The 23,736-nt window shown below is 45.5% G+C and overlaps 1 protein-coding gene across 7 annotated transcripts in view; it reads left to right on the plus strand.

Moving 5' to 3' along the window:
- The window catches only part of PHACTR1 (phosphatase and actin regulator 1), a 502,764-nt gene that overhangs the window by 277,763 nt on the left and 201,265 nt on the right, over window positions 1-23,736 (plus strand). For all 7 annotated transcript variants that reach the window (XM_079147314.1, XM_079147312.1, XM_079147317.1 and 4 more), the window contains one exon: window positions 21,585-21,749. In XM_079147314.1, coding sequence (XP_079003440.1) covers window positions 21,585-21,749 — 165 coding nt within the window. The remainder of the gene's footprint in view (window positions 1-21,584; window positions 21,750-23,736) is intronic.

Here is a 23,736-nt window from a genome sequence, read left to right on the forward strand (position 1 = left end):
TTTCTTTTCTTTTTTTGGGTCACAAAAGCTAAGAAATAAGCCAGGTGTGGTGGCACATGCCTGTAATCCCAGCACCCCTGGGGGCTAAGGCAGGAGGATCACAGGTTAGAGGCCAGCCTCAGGAATTTAGCAAGCCTGTAAGCAACCTAGAGAGATCCTGTCTCAAAATAAAAATAAACATACACCTCTCTCTCCTTGCTTTCATGCTTTCTCTCTCCTCCTGGCTTTTCACTCTCTCTTGCACTACTCTTTCTCCTTTCCTCTCATTTTCTCTCTTACCCTGCAGGGAGACACTCTGTTTGCTTAATAAACTCTTATGTGAGTCCCGCGTCTGGAGTGGTTTCTGGGTTCTTACATTGGTGCCGTGACTTGGATGGGCTCTTCTACGGCCACTTAGGTGGATGGAATCCCATCCGTCACCCCAGCCCCCCAGATGCTGGTCTCACCTTCCATTCGCCTGGGCGCTCTCCACATCCACCACTGGCCTCCAGATTGGTGAGTTTTCCCCTAGGTTAGCTTAAACACTCCTCTGCTGACCTGAGACGTGACCGTGGATAGTCCGGTTCCCTCAAGGCAATTGAGGAATGGGGGCTCTCCCATCCACGACTTTTGCAGTCACAGCTGCCCCCTTAGTTGACCTTATCTGATGGTGGGGCCCTGATCTTTATGGTGGAGATTCTCTCTCAGGGTTGAGGCTCCTCTTTGCGCTTGTTCTAGCTCTCGAAATCCTGACGTCAGGTCCTCAACTCTCTCGGCTTTTGCTTGGCCCACATTGATGCTTGTGTGACCACCCCATCACTGTGCTGCCTTCTCATCTTCAGCCGACTACTCTGACCTCGGGATACCCTGGACACTGACTCGGCTGTATCAGTCTCCACCATGGGATCTGGGTCCTCTATTCCAGCAGATTCACCACTGGGATGTCTATTCGACAACTTTAGAACCCTTCGCCTAACCCCCGGCTTAAAGTCATCAAAACTTATTCGTTTGTGTACCCTTTAGATAATCAATCCAAAATGGCATGTAATGGCACACAGCTTCTGTGAGCGAGCGGGCAGTTGGAAAGGGAGTCCTTATCTTCAAGTCTTTTCTTTCTTGTGCTTCTTTGCTCTTCCTGCAAACTCGAACCCCTCCTTTTGGCTGCTTCTCCCCCTCTTAATCCCTCCTCCTTCTCCAACTTTGACTCAGCTAACAAACCACCCCCATACCCTTCACTGCAGCAGAGGCCCTTCTGGCCACTGCTTCTCTATCTCCTTTGCCCGGTTCTGTTTCTGCTTCCATTCCCCTGCCCAGCCCACCCAGTCCTCCTGCCACGAGGTCCCTTGTACATATTCTAGTCCCCCTACGGGAGATGGCCGGTGTGGAGGGAGTAACTAGCCCAACAGTCAGTGGCATGTCACAGTAAGGAGTATGATATAGCAGCCCCATTCCTCAAAAGTAGTGGGAGATAAATGTTTCATAATTTTTTGCATCCAAACCTGAGTTGATCACTAACCAGGAAAAAGGGTTAAAATGCCCTCGGCATCAAGTTTCTGCTAGAACCTGTTAGCTCAGCTCCTTTCAGATCTCAGTAAAGGCTTACATTGAAATGTAAATGGAGGAAGCCAGAAGGCTTAGTGGGAGACCAGTCTCAAACCCAAGGGGGAAAAAAGTGCAAAAAGTTTCACCTGAACTCCAGCAAAAGAAATTATGTGATGCTTTACCAAAACGATTAACGGCATATCATTTTTCCAGGACTCTTGTTTTTTTTCTTCTTAAATTCTATATTTTTTTGAGCTCATGATACTAATGTCTTAAATTTACTCTTAATATTATGTCTATTGAGTTCTATTCTTTAGAACAACTAGTCTTAAAAATTGGGGTTTATATAATAATGATTAGACGACTGTTAAGAGTATTGTACTACGTTACAGAGTCTAAATTTTTCTTTAAAAACCAAATTTGATAATTTAAAGATATCAAAGTAATTGTGGAATGGTCATTCTTTGTATATTAAATGTGTTCATATTTTCCAGATATACAAACCTTTAAAGCAGAAAATTTATCAAGCTGCTATTCTCCAAATTAAACTTGTCTGTAATGGTAATTTTAAACTAATAAGAAAAGTAAATGTTATTGGGGATTTATTTCTATCATTTAATGTTCTATTATAGGACCTGTCATCAATAGGGTATATGTAAAATTTGTTACTTTTTACACTGAGATAAAAAAAAATTTAAATGTAAATGTATTTCTAAAAGTTAGGGAGAGCCTGATTTGTTTAAAGGTTAATATCGTGAAACATGAAAGCATTTTGCCACTATGCCACACAAAAGGAAAGTTAAAAGCTCTCTCAGCCTTTCTTGAATTCATGTTTTAGATATAAACTAATGTTCATGTAGACTCAGGAATCAATATATGTAAACTTCTTAAAATGACATTTAAGAAACAAGGAAAGATCAACATCAGAATTAAAACACTTCACTTCAGATTTGTAAAGAGCCATGCCTTACCTGAGATAAGGCTCTGCCTCCCCTCCCACCAACTGCATGTTAGAGTGGCTCCAAAACAAGCCAGACTCCAGCTTCTTTAAAGTTATATTCAAAAGATTGGTTCTTGTTGTAAAATTACTGTGATCTCAAACGGGAACATAGAGCTGATCCAAAATTCAAGATAGGTATTATACAAGCTGAATATATTTTTACTCTTGATAATTTCATCTTGTAAAACTGTTACCTGTTTTGCTGAGGTACTGCTTCAAGAACACAGAACCTAGGGTAACGTGATAATAAGCCATCACTTACAGAACAGATTATATGTAATGGTAACTTCCAGTACTAATGCAGACTACAGTTAAATAAAAGGGTAAATAACTGTAAAGATTTCTGTCATATATAAAAAGTTTATACAAATAAAAATATTGAATAAATCAATAGAAAAACAGGCAATAAATATGACTAAAAAAAAGAAAAAAAGTAAATAAATAAAGTGTTGGGGATGTGGCTCAGTGGTTAAGTGGCATTGGGTTCAATCCCTGGTACCAAAAAAAAAAAAACAGAGAGAGAGAGAGAGAAAAGCTGGGACATAGATCAGGAAATCACTTTCCATGGATCTTGAAGGACAGTTCAACAAAAATCAAATCCTGTTAGAAACCCATGAAAATACTGACTTCATGGAGCCTAATTTCTTTCTGCTCAGTACACCTCCACCAAATTCACTAGTGGCAATTTCCATTTAAATAAATGCCTCTGGAACCTTCAAAGTATTCACAGTGGCTGCTTTGTTACTTTTTGCCTTTCTAGTCAAGTTAGCTGTAAGATTAAAACCCAAATTATTTTGTTTTCCCAAGGTAAAAATTAATTGTAGATATGTCTTGTTAGCCCAGCTAATGGGCTCTGTGTTTTTTATTAGTCTATAAATACTATGCTTCATTTTTCATGAGAGCACTATTTTCACATAAATTAAGTCCTCGAGGATAAAGATGAATTTGGCATCCAATTAAACTTGAATTCATTTCATTATAGTCTTTCCTCCAGAATCCTTTTTTTTGCCTTTCCCCCACCCAACTTTAAGACAGTTTAACATCTTTCAAAATACAAATATTACAGACAAGTTCTGCGATTGATTTCTTTTGAACCCAGCAGGGCATTTCTGTGCATTGTTCTAGTTTCTATTTAATGAGTCCCACTGATCTCTTTTAAAATTCAATTAATTCAAGGTAAAAATTATAGTTAGCAGAAAATCATGGTGAATCTTTTATATTAAAAATATATTTTATGGTGAATTTATTTATTTGTCTTCATGGTGCTGGGGATTGAACCCAGGGCCTCACATATGCTAGACAAGCGTATGATGTGTTTACAATAATTCTAATTCTTGTTGAACTCTTTACTGTGACCAGGAGCTGGGCTTATAGTATATGATTCGCGCATTTAAATGTACTGTCACATGCGTTCCACAGCCCCATAAGGAAAACATGATTATTCCCATTTTAAAATGAAGAAGTTTGCCTTAACTCATGAACCTAGGTCTGTCCACTCCAAAGCTTTGCCATTAAACACCACATCGCAGGGACCTCTGCCACGCTCTGGTGAGGGAGAGAACATTTAGGGTCATCAGTAATTCCCTCACGCCTGGTGCACTTGACCATGAGTTCCACCAAGTATCATCTGTAGATTTGTTAGACTTCAAAACAAAGCAGTATTCAAACAGATTGAGCAGCCCTCATCCAAAATCTGAAATGCTCCAAAATCTAGAACTTTCTGAGCACTGATAGGAGGCCACAAGCAAAAACTTCCATATCATGAAAGGCTGCTTCATGCACAAAAGTATTTATGTATGATCCATCAAAGTGTATACATGCATTCTACTGCCATGTGCTACTGATTAGAACGAATGAAAGAAAGGTGTAAAATGACCTTCAGGCTAGGTGTTTAAGGGATATGAGACATAAATGAATTTTGTGTTTGGTCTCAGGTCCCAACCCCATGACACCTCACTATGTATATGCAGGTATTTCAAAATCCAATATCCAAAGCATTTAATAAAAGGGACATCCACCTACACTGCAGTAGTGACAGTTTACTTTTCTAGTATAATAATGGCAGTAGTTAACATTTGTTAGTACCTACCATTTGCAGCTAAACCACCCCTACAGGTTTACCTGTCTTCATCCCCATGACAACTTCAGAGAGATGGTTTCTTGCTTTCATTGTGGTACAAAGGTGGCTACTGAGGTTTGGCACGTGGCAGGTGAATGTCAGAGATGGGATTAAATCTGCCTCCTGCTTCCTGAAAAAAAAAAAAAAAAAAGGCAGAAAAACATCATAGAGAAACTCTAGTTCATTAGAATTTTTTTTTTTTTTTTTTTCGGTGTAGGGGATTGAACCCAGGGCCTTTTGCTTGCGAGGCAAGCACTCTACCAACTGAGCTACATCCCAGCCAGTAGCCAGTTTTACCAGCCATGGAGAACCACTCTTATCTGAGTTTCTTCTAAATCCTGTGCCTGTCGTGGATAGATGTATACATAGGTACATTACTCTCTTAGAAAGCTAGAATGATACTATACATAACATTTGGTGATTTGTTTTTCACTGAGAAATGAACAGTGGCAATTTTTGAAGCTGATAGAGTCATCCATCATAATCCATCATCTTTTTTTTTTTTTTTTTTTGTACCAGGAATTGAACCCAGGGGTGCTTAAACAGTGAGCCTCATCCCCAGACCTTTTTGTTTTTTTGAGACAGGATCTTGCTAAGCTACTTAGGGCCTCACTAAGTTGCTGAGGCTGGCTGTGAATCTGTGATCCTCCTGCCTCAGCCTCCCAAGCTGCTGGGATTACGGGTGTGCTACCCTGCCTGGCCTCTGTCATCATTTTTAATGGCCGCATAGTCACATCAGTTCCTTAATTTAGTTAATCACCCAGGATTGATTACTTGGGTTATTGCTTTTATATACTGATGGAATTTAGTTTGTGATGTCACCCTTCAATAATAGATCTAGTGGCCCAAATCAGCAAATTTCCTTGTGTCATGTGGGATGAACTTGTGTGAAAAGCCAGTGATCAAGTTCAAGCAAAAACGTTGATTTGGTCAGAGCAGGGATAACGCTTAGAACCAAGGCATCTTTTTACAGAATCATGTCAGTGGCTTAGGAGGCTGAAGCAGGAGGATCAGGAGTTCAAAGCCAGCCTCAGCAATGGTGGGGCGCTAAGCAACTCCATGAGACCCTGTCTCTAAATAAAATACAAATAGGGCTGAGGATGTGGCTCAGTAGTCAAGTGCCCCTGAGTTCAATTCCTGGTAGTAAAAAATAAAATAAAAGAAGCATGTCGGCTGCTTTTATTTTCCCCTGGGGTGTGAGCTGGTTCTCAGGTGCCATTCCTTACCTGTGGTTTGGAGGTAGACCCCGTCTCCTGTTCTGCCGTAGAAGTAGCTACGGGATGAATCTTCACTGTGCTCACTATGGGCAAACGTTCCAGAAGATGGGAAATCTTGGGTGTGTGCGAGCCAGAGCTCATCCTGCCTCTCCTGAGGAAATACTCGTTCACTTTTCATTCAAGCAGTATTCACCGAATGGAGCCTTGGTCATCTTCCCCCCAGGGTGAGCCGGGTAGTAGTGGCATGTCAGTCAGGGTAATTTTGACTGTGGTCACACAGGTCCTTGTACGCACTGGCCTAGATAAGGTCGTTGGTTATCTCACACAGCGGATCTGTCCCCGCGGCCAGGTTCTCTGCTCTGTCCTTGCTTTAGGACTCCGGCCTCCTATGTGCAGGACAGCTGCGATAGCTCAGTCCTGGCATCCCGCACCACAGCGAGTGGGGGCAGGAAGGGGTTGTTTCTCGAAGTCTCTCTCTGAGAGTCAGGAGGCCTGTCTCAGAAGCCACCTGCAGGCCCCCTGCAGGTCTCACTGCTGGATCTGGGTGTCTTGCTCACATTTCACTGGTCACTAGCCAGAGATCCGCCTGCTAGCCAGCAAGGGGTCAGCCTCTGGGCAGGACTGGACTTCAGAGCACTGTTTGGGTCCTACTAAGAAGGATGAGGGACGGAAGGGGTGTGGCCTTGTCTGTTACAGAGGAAACTGGCAAGCAGCTGTGACACACATAATTAATTAGCCAGGCAGCAGGAGCAGCAGGTGTAAGGGCCTGGAGGCAGAAGTGAGGTTTCTTGTATTGGAAGAAAGAAGAGCAGACAAGCAGGAGTCAGGGCCCCTGGGTGGTTGGCAATGGGGCTGGTCATGTCCCCTGAGTTGGTGTGAAGGCTTCCCCTGTCCTAGGAGTGAGGAGGACCCACGGGGGCTTGGGGAAGAGCAGGGGCGCACCTGGATCAGGCTGTGCCCGGCTGCTGCATGGCAGACCTGGGGTGAACAGCCAGAGCAGAGCCCAGAAACTGACAGTGTGGGTAACTGGACTCCCAGAAGAGGGGCCGCGAGAGCGGGAAGCGCGTCGGGTTCCTTTAGACCAGGCTCGGGAGCACTGGACCTGGTGCAGGGAGGGAGGAGGTGGAGTGAGGCAAGCACCGGCCGCTGTCTGAGCAGGTAGGTGGCCGGCTTGGCCATTCCTGGAAAACGGTGAAGGAGAAAAGCAGTGCACTTCAGGTGAAGTGAATTTGAGGTCCCGTGACACAATTGGAGACAAAGCACAGCATAATTCTAGTTGTGACAGAGAAACTGGCCCGAAGCATTTATTTACAGGAAATTATTCCGTTTTTCACAATAACCGCCCCCAAGGTGGATGCTGTTCTCTTCCCTGTTTTATACATAAGGGTAACTGAGACCCAGAGAGATTAATTTACTTGGCCAGGGTCACACAGCGAGTATTGTGTCACTTAGGAGAGTCCTCTGGGCTAAAGCTCCACCTTTAGAAATATTCAGGTTATCAAGGCTAATTAAAGCCAGGGGAGCCAATGGAATTATCTGGGGAAAGCCAAGTCCTGGGAGACTGAAATCAAGGCCTGAGAGAGAAAGAAAAGTACTAGCATGGAGAGAGGGAAGAGAAGAAGAGAACCTTCTGGGCTTCTCTTAAATGAATATTCAAGTGTTAAAAATCATGAAAGGATTTGGCTCCTTTTCAGACTGAGAAGCAGCCTTTCGAAAGTTCTTTCTGAAGTTCTGCCAGCAAGAGTGTCAGCTAGGAACATACATGTCAGCACTGATATCCTGCCATTTGCCAACCGTATAGTTTGTATAAACTCAGGGAAGTTTCTGCTTTGCATTAGGCTTAGGTTCAGAGGCATGAAGCACGTAAAATGGAAATATTATAAGCAGATAAGGGTTGATTTCTCTCTCATATAAAATAAGTACAGAGGCAGCAGTTCCAGGATGCTGTGTTCTTTAAGACCAAGGTACCACCCAGCTCCTGCTTCGTCCCAACTATGAGATGACCCTTGTCTCCACAATGGCTGCTCCGTACCAGGCATTTCTGTGCTCTACAACCTGGAGGTGAAGGGGAAAGCAAAGAAACAGCCCATCTCTCCCTGTTAAGCAGACTTCCCGGAAGTTCTTCACAATGCCTCAGCTTACATCTTATTGACCCAAAGCTTGATAATACAGCCACCCCTACAGAGAGAGGAGACTGGGAAGCAGTCTTCTAGCAGGACAAAAATCAATTTGCATTCACTGAAGAGGAAGGGAAGAATGGATTTGGCAGGGAACCAGCCCTCCCTGCCATTGTCAATTTGCTCTTTCGTAAAAGAGGGTCTAAGATACTCTCACCTCCTTGTTGGTGTTTTGGAGGGATCCAGTGATAAAATAACTAGGCAAATGCTTGATAAATGATAAAGCACTATTCAAATGGTTGCTGTGAGATACTCATTGATTCCTCTCTCACTGAAGGCCCTGAATGTGTTTCAAATCAGAGAGTCTTAAATTCATACATTTTGCTAATTTGTAGGGTCAAAAGCAGGCAACGTGAATTGGTGAGAGAATATTTTTCTGCAAGCTTTGCATTTCAATGGGAAAACCTTCCTCTGCTTTCAGAATCCATTGCAGAAGAGTTTCGAGAGATGTGTGATAAGCTGTGCAGGAAAACTTGCCTGCTCTGCTGACCTCTGCACCGTCCAAGGAACATTTTCTGGTAGATAAACTGGAAGAATGATGTGAAGATAGCAGCTCATGTCATTAACGCCCCTGGCGTTAGCAAGGATCCCAGACCTAGGTCCCTCCGGGAGACAGCATTGAAGGGAGTGGTTCTGTCACTCAGAAGCTGGTTGTGGGGATTATGAAGGAACAGAATGCTGAGATGGCAGGGCATTTGAATACTGAGCTTTAGGAGGCTCTGACGTTCCCAGGCATGGGGAGAGTAGATGAAGTTTCTTCTCCTGTTGAAATCAATTCAGGGCATTCAGGAAGTATCTGTGAATATTGGCATTCTTTCTTAAATTTTGAATCTGAATTCGGAAGCATGTGATGCTTTAAATTAATTAAATTAATGCAAATTATTTTGCATTAAATAATAAGCTTTAAAATTATTCCATCACACAGGGCCACAAGTGTCTATGTCATCTTTCATTATGTGTGCTTTATAGGTTGGTATCAGGTTCAAATGCGGCTACAATGAAATGTAGTGTTTGCTCTAGTCCGGTTGATACTTTTCATTTTAGGATTTTAAAGAATGGAACATAGGCTGAGGCAGAAGGATCACAAGTTCAAAACCAGCCTCTGCAACTCAGTGAGGCCCTAAGCACTTTAGTGAGACCCTGTCTCAAAATAAAATAATGAAAAATCTGGGGATCTGGCTCGGTGGTCAAGCACCCCTGGATTCAGTCCCCAGTACCAAGAAAAAAAAGAGAGAATAAGAACGTCCTCTTTTCTCACTACCTCTGGCCCATAATTTGAGTTTACTGTAAATGAAGTGTGTGCTGAGTCAGCATATCATAACCCAGTGCCCTCAGGGACCTTGATACAAAAAGAGGCCCTCAGTATCCAAGGGGGGTAGGTTCCAGGACACCTGGGGATACCCAGACTCAAGTCCCTTATATAATGTGGTGTGGTGTTTGCAGAGAACCTACACATATCTTCCTCCCTGCTGAAAATCATCTCTACCTGACACAAGGTAAATGCTCTGTAAGTAGCTGTTATGTAGGGAATAAAGACAATTTGGAAGGCCAGTAGTGTTCAGGAGAGGTGCACTCTTGTTTAATAGTTCCAATCCAAGGTCAGCTGCCTCTGCAGATGCAGAAGAACCTGCACATGTGGAGGTTCCCCAGTGTTTTCTAAAAGTACCCGAAGAGACAGATATGAGGCCAGGAGCTAGCCTTGACATTGCTTACTCCTGTGACTCCTTGGTTTTCCTTCCCTTGATGTGATGCCTTATCCTTTAAGGCTTAGGAATTTTGGAAAGGAGGGCTGGGGCCACAGCTCAGGGCTGGAGCGCTTGCCCAGCAAGTGTGAGGTAGGTCCTGGGTCCACCTCCAGCACCACCCCCAGCTAGCCCCCAGCCAAGAAGAAGAGGACCAGCTCAAAGAGAGCTATTTAGTCAAGACGAGCCTCCCTGTGTGACCCACAGGAAAACTGCAAAGACACTCTACGAATTAAAATACCACATTGCAAGTAAAACAGGAACAGATCATTGCAGATGGTCAGCCCAGAGTCGAGCCAGCAATTGCACTTGAGCCACTTAGGGTCCCACCTGGGATTGGGGCAGCCCAGTTGTTTCTTCTGTGCTCTGGGGAGTGGATCCTAGTGGACAATCTTTAATTGCACTTTCTTATACCTCAGCTGAGACAGAGCAGCCCCCACAGGTCAGATGTGACTGGGGAGGAAGTCAGGGTGAATATAGGCAGGGGAACAGGCATAAGCAATCGATAACCTACATTTGGAGTCTGCCACTATTGAATGAGCACCCACTAAATGCTGCTTACACTAGTTTTGTCATGCAAATATAGTGATTATACCCTCTGTCCGAGAAGTTGATATCACTATCCCCATTTTGCAGGTAAGCAAATACAGTAGTTGTGAGAGGTTCATCCATTTTCCCATGGTGACAGAGTTCCATATTGGTGGGCACTTAGACCTTGACGTTCAGAGTCCAGCTCTAGGTTCTAAGGTCATGAGACCAAAAGAATTTTTAAAATAAGCACTCAGTTGAAGGTGATTTTGGAACTTTTTTTTTTTTTTTTTTTTTCAGTGCAGGGGACAGACCCCTGGGCCTCAGACATGCTAGGGAGAGCTCGCTCACCACTGGGCTACACCCCAACCCTGTTCGGCACTTCTTATGGGGCAAAATTGACCTTGAATTTCCCTATGGAGGCGACGTTAAAATTTTAACATCTTTCTTGCAAAATATTAAAGGTCCCTAAAGCAATTAATAGGAGAAAGAGAATAGGACATTCGCCTCTGGAGAAAGGGACGAATGGAACTCAGTTTCTGTGTTCCGAGACAAAAAAATGGAGAGTTTCCTCGTGAAAATCTCAACAGGTAGTCTAAGGAGGGTTTTTCCTTTCTGCCTAATCGAGTGGCCTTAGTCGAGCTATTGACGGTAATTAAAATAAAAGGAGAAAAGAAAACAAGGATATTTTAGCAAAGTCCAACACCCTTGCAAAAACATCCTTCCCAGAAGTACTATTTGGATTTTCACATGTCGCTTCACAAACGAGAAAGGACACTTGAAAACCTGGTCTGGGAGCTAACGGCAGCTACAGAAGGACACTGTGATGTCACGGGAGGGAGACAATGAGAACTCTGGGCTTAAGGGGACATAGACGCAAGAAATGGTGTCGAAGTGGAGTAAAAGCGCCTTGGGGTTCCCCGTCATCCTACCGTGGGCAGCTGAGTGGCTGCCATCTGAAATCCTGGAGGAAAACCGCCGAGAAGTGTTCAAACCGCGACAGGATTAACGGAGGGAAAGACGGTGTGCAAGGACTGAATCAGAAGTCCTGCTCAGCGTTCTGGAGTCATCCACAAGACTTGGAGTGCAACTCGGGAATCCCGGGTCACCTCGATTCCTTGTCTGATGTGGCACATTCTGGAGCAAGGCACTTACCTCTTCTGTGTCTTCCTGCAACTCTAGGATGGGACAAGAGAAGACATGAAGGCAGCAGTTGGCCAACTGAGTTCCATGGAGCCCGTCTGTGAGGCCTTCATGATGTCCCAAAGGGAAACACCAACCAAGCACATCTGTGATCAAACTGGGGAAATAAAGGGCTAAACAAAGTTTAAAGGTGATATTGCAGACCTTCTCAGAGCCTTGGAAGGGCTCGATTGTCATGTGGACCTTTGAGAAAATAGTACAGAGAGAAGGAATTTGGGAAATGTTATGGCGATGCTTTGAAGATCTAATGAGACTGAGGAAAGAATAAAGCCCTGTGTGAACGTGACACTTTTTAAAAGAATTCCCAGAAACATGGGGCGGACAGACACACAGAATCAAAATAAATGGCTTTATTTTCCACACTAGGACCTTCCTCCTTGGCCAGCTGCCCTAAGGCCATGGACACGTGGTGTTGGGAAGAAGGGAGGAGGATTCTCGACCGGATCAGGAATGCCACAGGGTTTCTCAAGGTGTGATTCCCAGACGCTGGCAGAGTGTTACCTGGACTGTGCATTAGGCACTTCAGTTGCTTGTTCTGTCGCTCAGAGATGGGGATGAGGAGTCACAAATTTTAAGAGGGACTTTGGTGGATATTCTTATGTACACTCAAGTTTGAGATGCACTGACCAGGAGAGTCTCAGCTCAGTTCAGACCCACTAAAACCTCTTAATTCATGCAATTGCCTAAGGAAGAGTACATGTTAAAGAGATAAGGAACCTCACCCCCAGGGAACCCCTATGGGCCAGGAGGTCAGCCTAGTACCAGAGAAGGCGTGCCAGTTTTAGGTCACTCTTATTGAGCTCCATGCCCCAGTGAGTATATATCTCTTGTTATTCTGTTGCTGTGAGAAAAGGTCTGAGGAAATCAACTTAAAGGAGAAAAAATTTCTTTTGGCTTATGGTTTTAGAGTCCATGGTTACAATGCTCTGTGGTTGCTGGGCCTGTGTGAGGCAGAACCCTGTGGTAGGGAATGTGTGGTAAACAAAGCTGCTCATCTCACAGTGGTCAGAAAGGAGAGGGAGTGAGGGAGGGAAGGAGGGAGTGGGGGAGGAAGGGAGGGGGAGGAGGAAGAGAGGGAAAGGAGGGGCAAGGCTCCCAACATCCCCTTTAAGGACACTCCCCTCAATGACCTAACTTCCTCCCAGTAGGCTCCATCTCTTAAAGGTTCCACCACCTCCAAATAGCCCCACAGACTGTGGCCCCAAGCCTTGGACATGGCTTTTGGGGGACATTTTAAGATCCAAACCATGACTTAGCCTGTTAGTCCTCACAATTCAGTATCATCCCTGTTTTACCGAGAGGAACTTCTAGACCTTTTCTAAGCTCATGCAGTGCATTGTTGGAAACATTTTGATTGCAAGAAGAGAGAACCTAATCCAACCTAACTTTGGTTAAAAAAAAAAGAGAAAGAAAGAGAATTTATTGGCTCATGTAAGGGAAACATCCAGGGGTTTGATGGTTTCAGGCATAGCTGGATCCAGGGCTCCAAATGGTATAGTGAGGTTTCAGTCTCACATGAGTGAGTCCTCCTCAGCTCTTTCTTTTCTCTTCTGGCTTAATTTTCAGGCAAGTCTGTCCCTTTGAAGTGGCAGGAAGATTACCAACAGCAATATGTTGTAGGACAAGGTTGGCAAACTTTGGGCCTGAGGGCCCACTGCCTGTTTTTGTGAGTAAAGCTTTACTGGAACAGTCATGCCCGCTGGTATATGTTGGTCTAAGACTGTGTTCACGGTGTGATGGGCAGTTGGGCATTTATAAGGATGATCATGGTCCTTCAAGCCACAGTATTTACTAGGTGGCTTAATAGAAAGAATTTGCTGACCCCTGCAGGAGAAAGCAGTGTTTGTTGAGGTTTGGTTTGAATCTGAAAGGCATTGTTTATTGAACTGCAAGCACATGAGACCCTAGGGTCTGAGGTTTTTAGATGAACAAAGAGCCGGCATTATGGAGCAATTGTTGCTTTGGATTAACACAAGACTTTACAACAATTCAGATAAACAAATTCCTTTCCGAATTACAAATATATTGTGTAGGTTAAATGAGTAAGAAAATGCTTTGTAAGCTTTTGTAGTCATTACGTGTGTGATTGAAGGTAGAGTCCCGGGTGACCAAACAGGAATTTTGTATGGAGGATCTCAGAAAGAACTTTGCTGATGACATCCAGTGTCCCAATAAATATAACACAAAGCCTGTGTGATTTTACATTTAAATAGGACCTCTTCCCCCGCCGTCTGGTCTATTCGCAGTGCTCTTTGCTCATTGAGTGCTAAGGGTCATGGCACAGAAATAGCCTCATTGAAATATCCTCATCCTTCCGATGCAGCAGTTAGAAAATATAAACCAGTTGACACGATAGGATTGCTTCTTCTTCAAAGCTTATGGATGGTTGTCATGACCTGGAGATTCTTTTAATATCACCGAGGGTTGAATGAAGGCTTTGTAAAAAGCTGGCAGCCTCTACTTCGACTAGGCTTAGAGTTGAAACAGTGTGTCTGTCAGTATTCCCAGTGAAACGCACAGTGGAGTCTCCTTGCCTGGCCAGGCTCAGTTGCTCATCCCTGAACGAATCCCTGGGGTGAAGGGAAGAGAATACAAAGCTGTGATTGGCCAACACAGGGCACCTCTAGTGTCAGAACTGAGATCATTGCTTCCTGAACCCCTATGGGGAGGAGAGGAGGGCTGACTCCTGACTTGGAGGAAAATCAGGAAGCCCTCGTCCCCTGCTGGGAGGCTCCAGAAAACTCAGATCCACCAGCAGCCACAAGTCGATCGATGTGAACCCACTTCCACCTGGTTTCAAAATCGGCGTTCTCCTCACCCTGCCACGTAAAGCTGTCTGAGTGAAGCAGATCCGAGGGTGTTCCGGTCACAGCTGCCACTCACTGAGATCCTGCTTGTAGCCTGTGGCATAGGTGCTTAGTAGAAAATCTCCGCCTGGTCCCTAATGTCCTAGCGATCTAGGATGGGCATCCTCCAGGGCATCTGCGAACAGGTGTGCACAACTATTTGGCGTTTCAGGGTAAGACAGCACCTGTTAGTGGACTCAGTTGATATTGTCATCTCTTGTAATCTTTTCAAATCAGAGCCCGTTTCCTCCCTCATCTCTGAAGCTCTCCTGTCACTTGGTCAGTCACAGAGAGAGCTGAAGAGCAGACGTTCACACAGCAGGGAGGTGTTCATGAGACGGACAGGTCTTAATTAAAAGCATGCACTTCTTCTGAGAAATTACTTCTTCCTAATCACTAGCTTCTCCTCCATTTCCCCAACTATAAAATGGGCAGTATACACCGGCTCATAAGAGGAACATGAGGATTCCATGGTGTGATTTTTTTTGGGGGGAGGCGGGGGCGTACTGGGGATTGAACTCAGGGGCCCTCGGCCACTGAACCACATCCCCAGCCCTATTTTGTATTTTATCTAGAGACAGGGTCTCCCTGGGTTGCTTAGCTCCTCGCCATTGCTGAGGCTGGCTTTGAACTCTCGATCCTCCTGCCTCAGCCTCCTGAGCTGCTGGGGTTGCAACACTGCTCCGGGCTACGTGGTATGTTTTTAAGTGCTCAGGTTAATGCCAGGCACAGACCTGGGGACTGAATATTGTTACCTTCATCATCCTACCTCGCTGTCATTGGGTCAGCTTTCCATCGCTGTGACAAATACTTAAAACAGATCGACTTTTCTGGAAGAAGGGTTTATTTTGGCTCATGTTACAGGGTTTCTGTCCATGGTTTCCTTGCCATTTCTTTGGGCCTCTGGTGGCCGTAGGTGGAGGTCCAAGGAGGCAGGAACCTGTTCACTTCCTGGCAGATGGGAAGCAAAGAGAACAGCAAAGGAAGCCAGGTCCCAACATCCCTTCAAGGACACGCCCCCATGACCTGACTTCCTCCAAGGAGACCCCACCTCTTAAAGGTCCTACCGCCTCCCAGCAGCACTGCAGGCTGGCCATGAAGCTTTTACTTATGTGCCTTTAAGATACCTTCCAGGTCTGAACCATGAAGTCATCATCACGGTTTTAGTGAGCTTTTCCGTCACTGTGATCAGAAGACCTGACAAGAACAACACAGAGAAAGAAAAGTTTATTTGGGGGTCACAGTTTCAGAGGTTCAGTCCATGGTCAGCTGACTCCATTGCCCTGGGCCTGAGATGAGGCAGACCATCATGGCAGAAGGGCGTGGTGGAGGAAAGCAGCTCAGGACCCCGCAGTCAGGAAGCAGAGAGAGCTCCTCTCTCCAGGGACAAAGCATAAACCCCCAGTGACCTGCTTCCTCCCGCCACACCCTGCCTGCCTACAGTTACCACCCTGTTAATCCATATCAGGGGATCAATTCAGAGAATTAATAGAGATTCAAAGAGCCAGATGTTCACACAGTAGGTCGGTGTTCTTGAGAGTAGGTAAACCGTCATTTAGAGCTCAGGCCTTCTGAGAAGCCACTTTAAATCTTCATCGCTTCAGCACTTCACCTCCGAGTGTTCTCGCATTGCTCTTGTGAGACACCTCCATCTAACACTAACGGTCACCATCAGGGGCACTGCTGTCATCGTCATCAGCCTTGGTTCCTAAGGAAGCGCTGTCCTGTGCACAACGTCCCTTTCTGAACACACGGGTCAGATTCGGGTTCAGGTCCCCCAATGTCCTAGGAGCTGTGGGCCGGTGGATCTGCTGCCATCAGAGCCGCAGCTGCCCGGCTCCTCCTGTCCATGTGGTTGACTCCAGCCAGGCACGGGGCGCAGGGCCACCAACCTGCCTTCTTTCCAGCAGCTCAGAGACACTGTAGGACGACCTTCCTAGGCCAGCGGAAGGCCGCGGTTGGCGCTTTCCTTGGACCAGTGGCCTGAGAGCCAGCCAAGCCACCCGCTGGGGGGCCCTTGCCTACCTCCTGTCACCACATGTCCTCAGAGCCCCAGGGAGCAATGCCAGGATGCATGAGGGAGGACAGTCAGAGGACCAGCAGGCATGGGTCCTTTGGTTCCTGGTGATCAAAAGCACGCCCAAGTCAATGGTCCCTTGCCTGCATATCTGCGGAGAAAGAAAAGGCACCCCTAGCTGCTTTCGTCCTACAGATAAAACCAAACCCAGCTGTGTCATAAGGGAGCCCCAACTGTCTAAAGAGCATTCCTGGGTCACTGGTGCGGGAAGCCCCAGGAGATGTTGGGCCCGGCCTCCTGCTGTCCCTCAGCTGCCTGCATCAGCTCAGCGGCCAGCTGCCTGCCTTGGGTCCTGCATGGTGTGGGCATTGGAGCTGGCTCATGTCTAAGTGGACATTTTATCCAGGCAGCCTCTCCCCTCTCCACAGCACACAGAGTCCACCTTTGAGACTGAGAACAGAGGGCCTGAGCAAAGCAGCCTTGATGTGACCTACGGCCAAAAGTCTGGTGATCCTGCTCTGGACAACCTTGATTCTGAGCCTGTCTGTTTTCCTTGCTTTCCAAGCCGTATCCACAGCTGGCCTCCCGGGCCTCTCAGTCTCTTCCTCTGGTCGCAGAGCATTCAGTTGGAGAGCTAGCCCCTGTCCTCAGATGAATGAGCGGGGAACGTAATACGGAGATTAAAACGTAAATCACTTAAACCTAATGCCGTCCGGTCTGCTCAGTAATCTACCGCACTTAGGGGCTCAACATCTTGAATTTAATAATACCCTTATTAAGGATTCATTTCACCAGAGGTATAATTACATCTTTACAGTGCTTTCCTGCGCCTTGCCGCTCTAGTTGTTCAAAGGCTCTCCTAATTGATTATAATTATTTTAATGTGGCTATTTTGGAATAATTTTTATTCATTTCTTAAATACATTCTTGGGAAACAGTCTTTGGTCCTATGGGTGTGTTTTTCTTGAAATGAAGAGTGGTATTTATTTCCGCATCTCTGGAGACGTAGGTGACCGAGTTGACTCAGAGTGCCAGGGCTGCACTGCCTGGGCCCTGGTTTATATGGTGACAGTGGCCTTCTTACTGTTTTCTCTGTCACCTGTTCCTTTATGATCCAATTCAACTTGGATCAGTGTTTCAGTGGTATTCCTAAGAAACAGATCTGGTTGCTTGCTGATCATGTCCCTTCTCCAAGAAATGGCCCCACTAATCAGAATGGACCCCCTTTACCAGATCCTACTTTTCTAACTCCCCGCCAATCACGTATCTTCCAGTATGCTCTGTACTTAGTGTCAGTATTTGTTTCTGCCCTGCTTCGGGGTAAGCTCCGTGAGTCTGTATTCTTACCTGTTTTGTGTGCTGATGTCGCCTAGGTGTCTGTTACAAAGTGAGCACTCAGAACACATTCATGGAACGTAATATTGTCAACTTCCCATTCTCAAATTCTCATCCTCTTCCCTCAGCTGATGGAATCAAGCTCAGAGGCTTGGGAGACCTGTCAGAAGCTCTGGTGGCTGCTTCAGACCTCACTCACCAGCTCCCCAGCTCCCCACTTGACTTAATGCAGCTGACACGCTGATTCCCTGGGTCCCTGAAGCTCCTGGACCCCCTGGGTTTGTTTTTCCTGCCAGGATGCAATTCTCCCTCTTCCCCATATAGGGAGGAGACCCCTTCCTCTTTCAAACCTAAGCAAACGGGACCCCCCACGCACACATCGGGCCTTCTGCAGCCCTGGGAGGCAGAATGAGTCACTGTCTCCACTTTACTTTCTTGGGTTATTTTTCTTTTTTTATTTCCACCTTCTTTTTGTTTGTTTGGTTATACATACATTTAGGACTCATTTTGACGTTATTATAAAAGCATGGAATATAATTTGTTCTCATTCAGTCCCCAATACTCCCCCTTTCCCTCCTCCTCCCTCCCCCATTCCTACTGATCTTTCTGTTATTTACTTGTAGTTTTTTGAAAATAATTTTTAGTTGTCAATGGACCTTTATTTTATTTATTTATTGACTTCTATGTGGTGCCAAGGATCGAACCCAGGGCCTCACATATGCCAGGCAAGTGCTCTACCACTGAGCCACATCTCCAGCCCCTTATAGAGATTGTTTATTTGAAACAACAACTATGTGTGGATGCACGTGCTGGTGAGCGTACTCCTGCTCGTGCACAGGAAAGTCCGGTCATACTCACTCCACCGTCTTCCCTTCTCCCGTGCCTCCTCCCTCCCGAATCCCCTCTGCTGGCTCACTGATCCTTCTTCCCTTGGGTTTTGCCTCCTTGCCCTGTTGAAGCTTGTGTGCTATGAACCTGTGGGTCCCTTCTGTTTGTCTTTCCCAGAAATGATCACAACATCTGGTGCAGAAGGAAGCGGTCGCTTAATCAGTGATGGAAAAGAGGAACTATTTCTCAAATTTCAGACTCAGGTCTTTTCCGGGGCTAGTGAGATGTGATCAGGTCCTCCCTCGAGATGCTGGGCAGCTGCAGCGATCCCAGCTCCCAGAGAGCCCCACTTGCCCCATGGGAAGTGACCCATGCTCTACAGTGCGCGGTGTTGAGGGGCCAGGAAGCTCAGTGGGGTGGGTGTGGTCGGTGGTGCAGTTTCACCTTAGGATGTTTTGCGTCCACAGTGTGTTTGTCAGGAAGTAACTCCATCCTGGGTCAAGGAACCTCTGGAGTCAAGGGTTTCAGTGTCACCTCCTTGCACCATGTCCAAATCACCGCCACACTCACCCCAAACCTGAGCCCCCCTACCGTGTTCCCTGCCTCGGGATGAAGGGTGCTATTCTGCTGATATGCATCCCGGAACTGGGAATGATCTGCTTCCTGTCCTGCAGGTCACTCTGTCCTAAGTCACATGGATGGACTTTGCTTCTGTCCCTCCTCCAAGACCTTCTACTTCCTTTCAAACCCGCTGTCCAGAGCCTTTGTCAACTTGTCACCAACACAACTGCCACCGCACGCTGCCTGGCTCGTGGTCACAGTTCCATATAGATTGGTAGGATGAAGGAATCTCCCAAGTTAAAAGTATTTTGTATAATAATAGGCAAACCTCAGGTCACAGATTGAGCTTTCAAGGACTGTATATATTGCTTTACTCCAGATTTTTCTGAAGGACAGGATCTGAGGCCAGACATGGTGGTTTTTGAGTTTGCCACAGCTTTAGATATAATTTTGCTTTCTGGAAAGTTGGGTTCTTTCCACCTCCTTGATTTTGCCAAGGAAATTATTTTCTCTGATTATTCTTGCCTTAGAAATTCAAGTCAGGGTATATTTAGCTCACTGCAATATGCAAATACTCATGAAAGAGTTGTTTTATTTTATGTTGTAAGAAGGGTTGGGGTGATAGTGACCTTTAAGGAAGGGTCTACAATGTTTCCTTAAGAAATATTGAAAATCTTAAATATCATTGTGTTAGTTTTCTGTTCCTATAACAAAATACCAGAGATAATCAACTTATGAATAGCAAAGGTTTCTTTTGGCTCAGAGTTTTGAAAGTTTCCATGACTGATTGGGCCTGTTGCTTTGGGCTTGTAGTGAGGCAGCACATTATGGTGGGAGTGCATGGTGGAGCAAACTCTTCACCTCATGGGAGGGAAGCAAAAGGAACAGAGCAGGAGACCAGGGTCTCATCCTGCTCTTTAAGGCCACACCCCCAGTGACTTCGGACCTTTCATTAGGCCCTACCTCTTAAAGGGTCCACCCCCTCCCAGTAGTGCAAAGGGCTGTGGACTAAGCCCTTTACTCATGGTTCCTTGGGGGACATTCTAGATCCAAACTACAGCACTCAGCAAGTGGTGTTATTGAGAACAGTCTTGATGTTCCCAAAGATACTCCCAGCTCTCAATTTCTTAGAAGTTTTTGAAAGCAAATCTCCAGCGGGGGGAAAAAAGAAGACCTAGAGGAAGTAGTAAAATCTGGTGGAAGCATGAGTGATCCTAAAATTGGTCAGTTACCTGAAGATAGAGACACTTGCTGTGCAGGCCTCAGCGCTCCTCAGGGTCTTGGTAGAGTGGGTGGAGGGAAGTGGCGAGCCGTGGGTGGTGGAAACGGAGCATCCTTTTAATCGACCGTTGAGAACATGACCTCCCTCCTTTTTGTCTCACCAATGCTGCAGTGATCACATCTGCCAAGTCTTAGCTAAGAAATTGCCGGCTCTCATTTGACTTTTGGGATGGTCTTTCTTGCCTTCTGGGTGGGGTCTCTTACTTATCAAGAGAACGGCTGCCCCTCTCCTCCTCCACTTCCCCTCCCCCTAAGTGAAGGCTGGGCAAACTTGGTTGGGGTAGCAGGTGCAGTGACACACACCCATAATCCCAGTTGCTTTGGAGGCTGAGACAGGTAGATCAAGGAGTCCCACTTAAAATCAGGAGTCCACTGCCAGCCTGTGTAACATAATGAGACCCTCCCTGTCTCGAATGAATGAATGGATGGATGGGTGGATGGATGAATTGGCTTGAGCCAGCCTGAGTAACATAATGAGACCCCATCTCTTATTTACTAATGAATGAATGAATGGATGGGTGGATGAATGAATTGGCTTGGGCCAGCCTGAGTAACATAATGAGACCCCATCTCTTATTTACTAATGAATGAATGAATGGATGGGTGGATGAATGAATTGGCTTGGGCCAGCCTGTGTAACATAATGAGACCCCATCTCTTGTTTACTAAGGCATGAATGAATGGATGAATGAATGAATGAATGAATGAATTGTTTTGGACCAGCCTGAGTAACATAATGAGACCCCATCTCTTATTTACTAATAATGAATGAATGGATGGATGGATGAATGAATGAATGAATTGTTTTGGACCAGCCTGAGTAACATAATGAGACCCCATCTCTTATTTACTAATAATGAATGAATGGATGGATGGATGAATGAATGAATTGGCTTGGGCCAACCTGAGTAACATAATGAGACCCCATCTCTTATTTACTAATGAATGGATGAATGAATGAATGAATGGATGGATGGATGAATGGATGATGGGTGGATTTGGTTGGCATGCTCTGCATCTCTCGAGTTTGGCTCGTTGTCCCCAGCCGTTCGAACACAGTGATATGACTTCCATTCCAAAAGGCACATGGAGCCAGAGCCACGTGGTTCCTGTTATCTGTAACCATGGAAAATGCTGGCCATCTGTGAGGCTCCCATTTTAACACTTTGTCTCCTCTCTGTGTTTCCATCTCTTCCTTGGGAAAACAAGCTGAGGAAGTGGAGAGGCTGGCGGCCATGCGTTCTGACTCCCTAGTCCCAGGCACCCACACCCCACCCATCCGGAGGAGAAGTAAGTTTGCCAACCTGGGCAGGATTTTCAAGCCTTGGAAGTGGAGGAAGAAGAAAAGCGAGAAGTTCAAACACACATCAGCAGGTAAGGTGATCGCTTCCTCCGTTTCCACTGGGTGTCCGCTGGATTCGAGTCTGCATCTTAATTGGTAGAATTTAATTACCAGAAGCTGAACCAAGAGAAAATTTAAGCCTTGGAATTGTTCTGGTCTTTGCTAATCCTCAGGATGGTTGAGAATGGCTTTTCTAACCTACGTCTTCTTAGATCTCAAAGGACATTTTTTGTTATTGTCTTTTAATTTAAAAATCATCATTTTATTTGATCTCTGAATAATCTGAACGTAGATCTCCACCTTTTCTAGAATCAAACACCTTCTGGCATTCTCCCACTGACAATCCATTTCTTATCATTCATTCTATTTTCGGGGTTCTAGTGTAAGTCAGCACACAGTGGAAAATGAGTTATGTTTGCTCGTTGGCAGATGAGAGTAAGTTATTTCATGGAGGAAAAATCTTGAATAAGTGATTCCTGGGCAAGGCAGGAGAACAAAGAATGGAAGGGAATCATCACTGGAGTGATCAGGGCCACTGTACAGTTCTCAGCATGGTGACCAGCATGGAAGTGTAGAGGGCCACACACTGAGGGCTGGTCAGTCCTGGGGTCAGACTGCCCGGGTTTGAACCCCAGCTCTGACACCTGCTAGTGAGATCATTTGTACAATTTACATAACTCTGCATCTCAGTTTCTCATCTCTAAAACACAGCTGAGAATTACTACTTACACGAGTTAATATTTGTGGAGATTTTATGTGGCACAGTAAGTGGGTAGTTTTAAATAAGTAACAGTGTTCAGAGGGGAATCTGTAAGGAATAGAAAAGAAAGTTTTTATTTCACCGTCTTGGGTTTGAGATGAGATGGTAGAAAAGCTCCATAAAGTCTTTCTGGTTTGGGCTTTAGTCTGCTTGGGCTGGTGTAACAATATACCACTGGGCAACTTTAACAGGATAAATATATTTATCATGGTTCTCAAGGCCAGAAGTCCAAAATCAAGGTGCAGATAAGGTAGGCTTCATTCTCCTCTCCTCCTGTTGACTGGTAGGTGGCCGCCATTTTGCTCAGTAGTCACATGGCCTCATTTTGTATAGAGAGAGACACCGAGAGAGGATAATCTCTCTAGAGCTCCTCCTGATATCTGCACCAATCCCATCATTAGGGTTCCACCCTCTTGGCCTCATCTAACCTCATTACCTTTCTAAGGACCCACCTCCAAATACCATCACATTGGCGCTTACGGTTTCACCACATGAGCTTAGACCAGACACTAGGTAGTCTGAGGCATTGTGCTTCAACTATGTGCCAGTCCGTCCCCAGGACTAGTTTAAGACCTTCATTTCTTTCAATCCCAATCGGCTATCTCTCCCAAGAATCGTCACCTCCCGTTTCTAGGGTTTATTCCCCCTTTGCCTGGTCCCCAAACTAACTTTGACACAGGAGATGACCTGTTCTTGCACCTGAACCTCAGTCCACAGATCTGAGAATCTTTACGCCAATCACTTTGGGAAAAGAAAGAGAATAGCAGACATAGAAAAGTTGCAGGGAGTCTTGAAATCTTAAAAGTTCTCATGATGGACACCCCTACTTCCTGTTTTATGACTCTCTTTCTTAGATGAGAACCCAGACACCCTACTGGTATAATTGTTTTAGTCCCAAAATAAGAATGAACCTCTGATTTCACAAATCTCTTAAATTGTAGCCCTTCCGTGTATTCTCCACCCTCTCTGTCCTGGTGCGGATTGCTTAAGGTATAATACAGGTTGTTTGTATCCTGAAAACCACTGAGTGATTGACAAGTGAGCGAAACTCCAAATGAGTGTCCTTCACTGAGGGAGAGAGAAAAGGATCCGAGGTTGTTGGGTCCAAGACGCTGTTGTACCAAAAGGATGAATTCTAGTTCCCGGCAGCACAATAGAGTGATCAGAGTTTACAGCAGCATATGATCTGTTTTATAAAGAACTAAAAAGAGTTCAGAGCTCCCCAGCACGAAGAAATGACAAGCACTTAAGGAGAAAGA

This window comes from Sciurus vulgaris (assembly GCF_902686455.1).
Source record: "Sciurus vulgaris genome assembly, chromosome: 7".
NCBI lineage: Eukaryota > Metazoa > Chordata > Mammalia > Rodentia > Sciuridae > Sciurus > Sciurus vulgaris.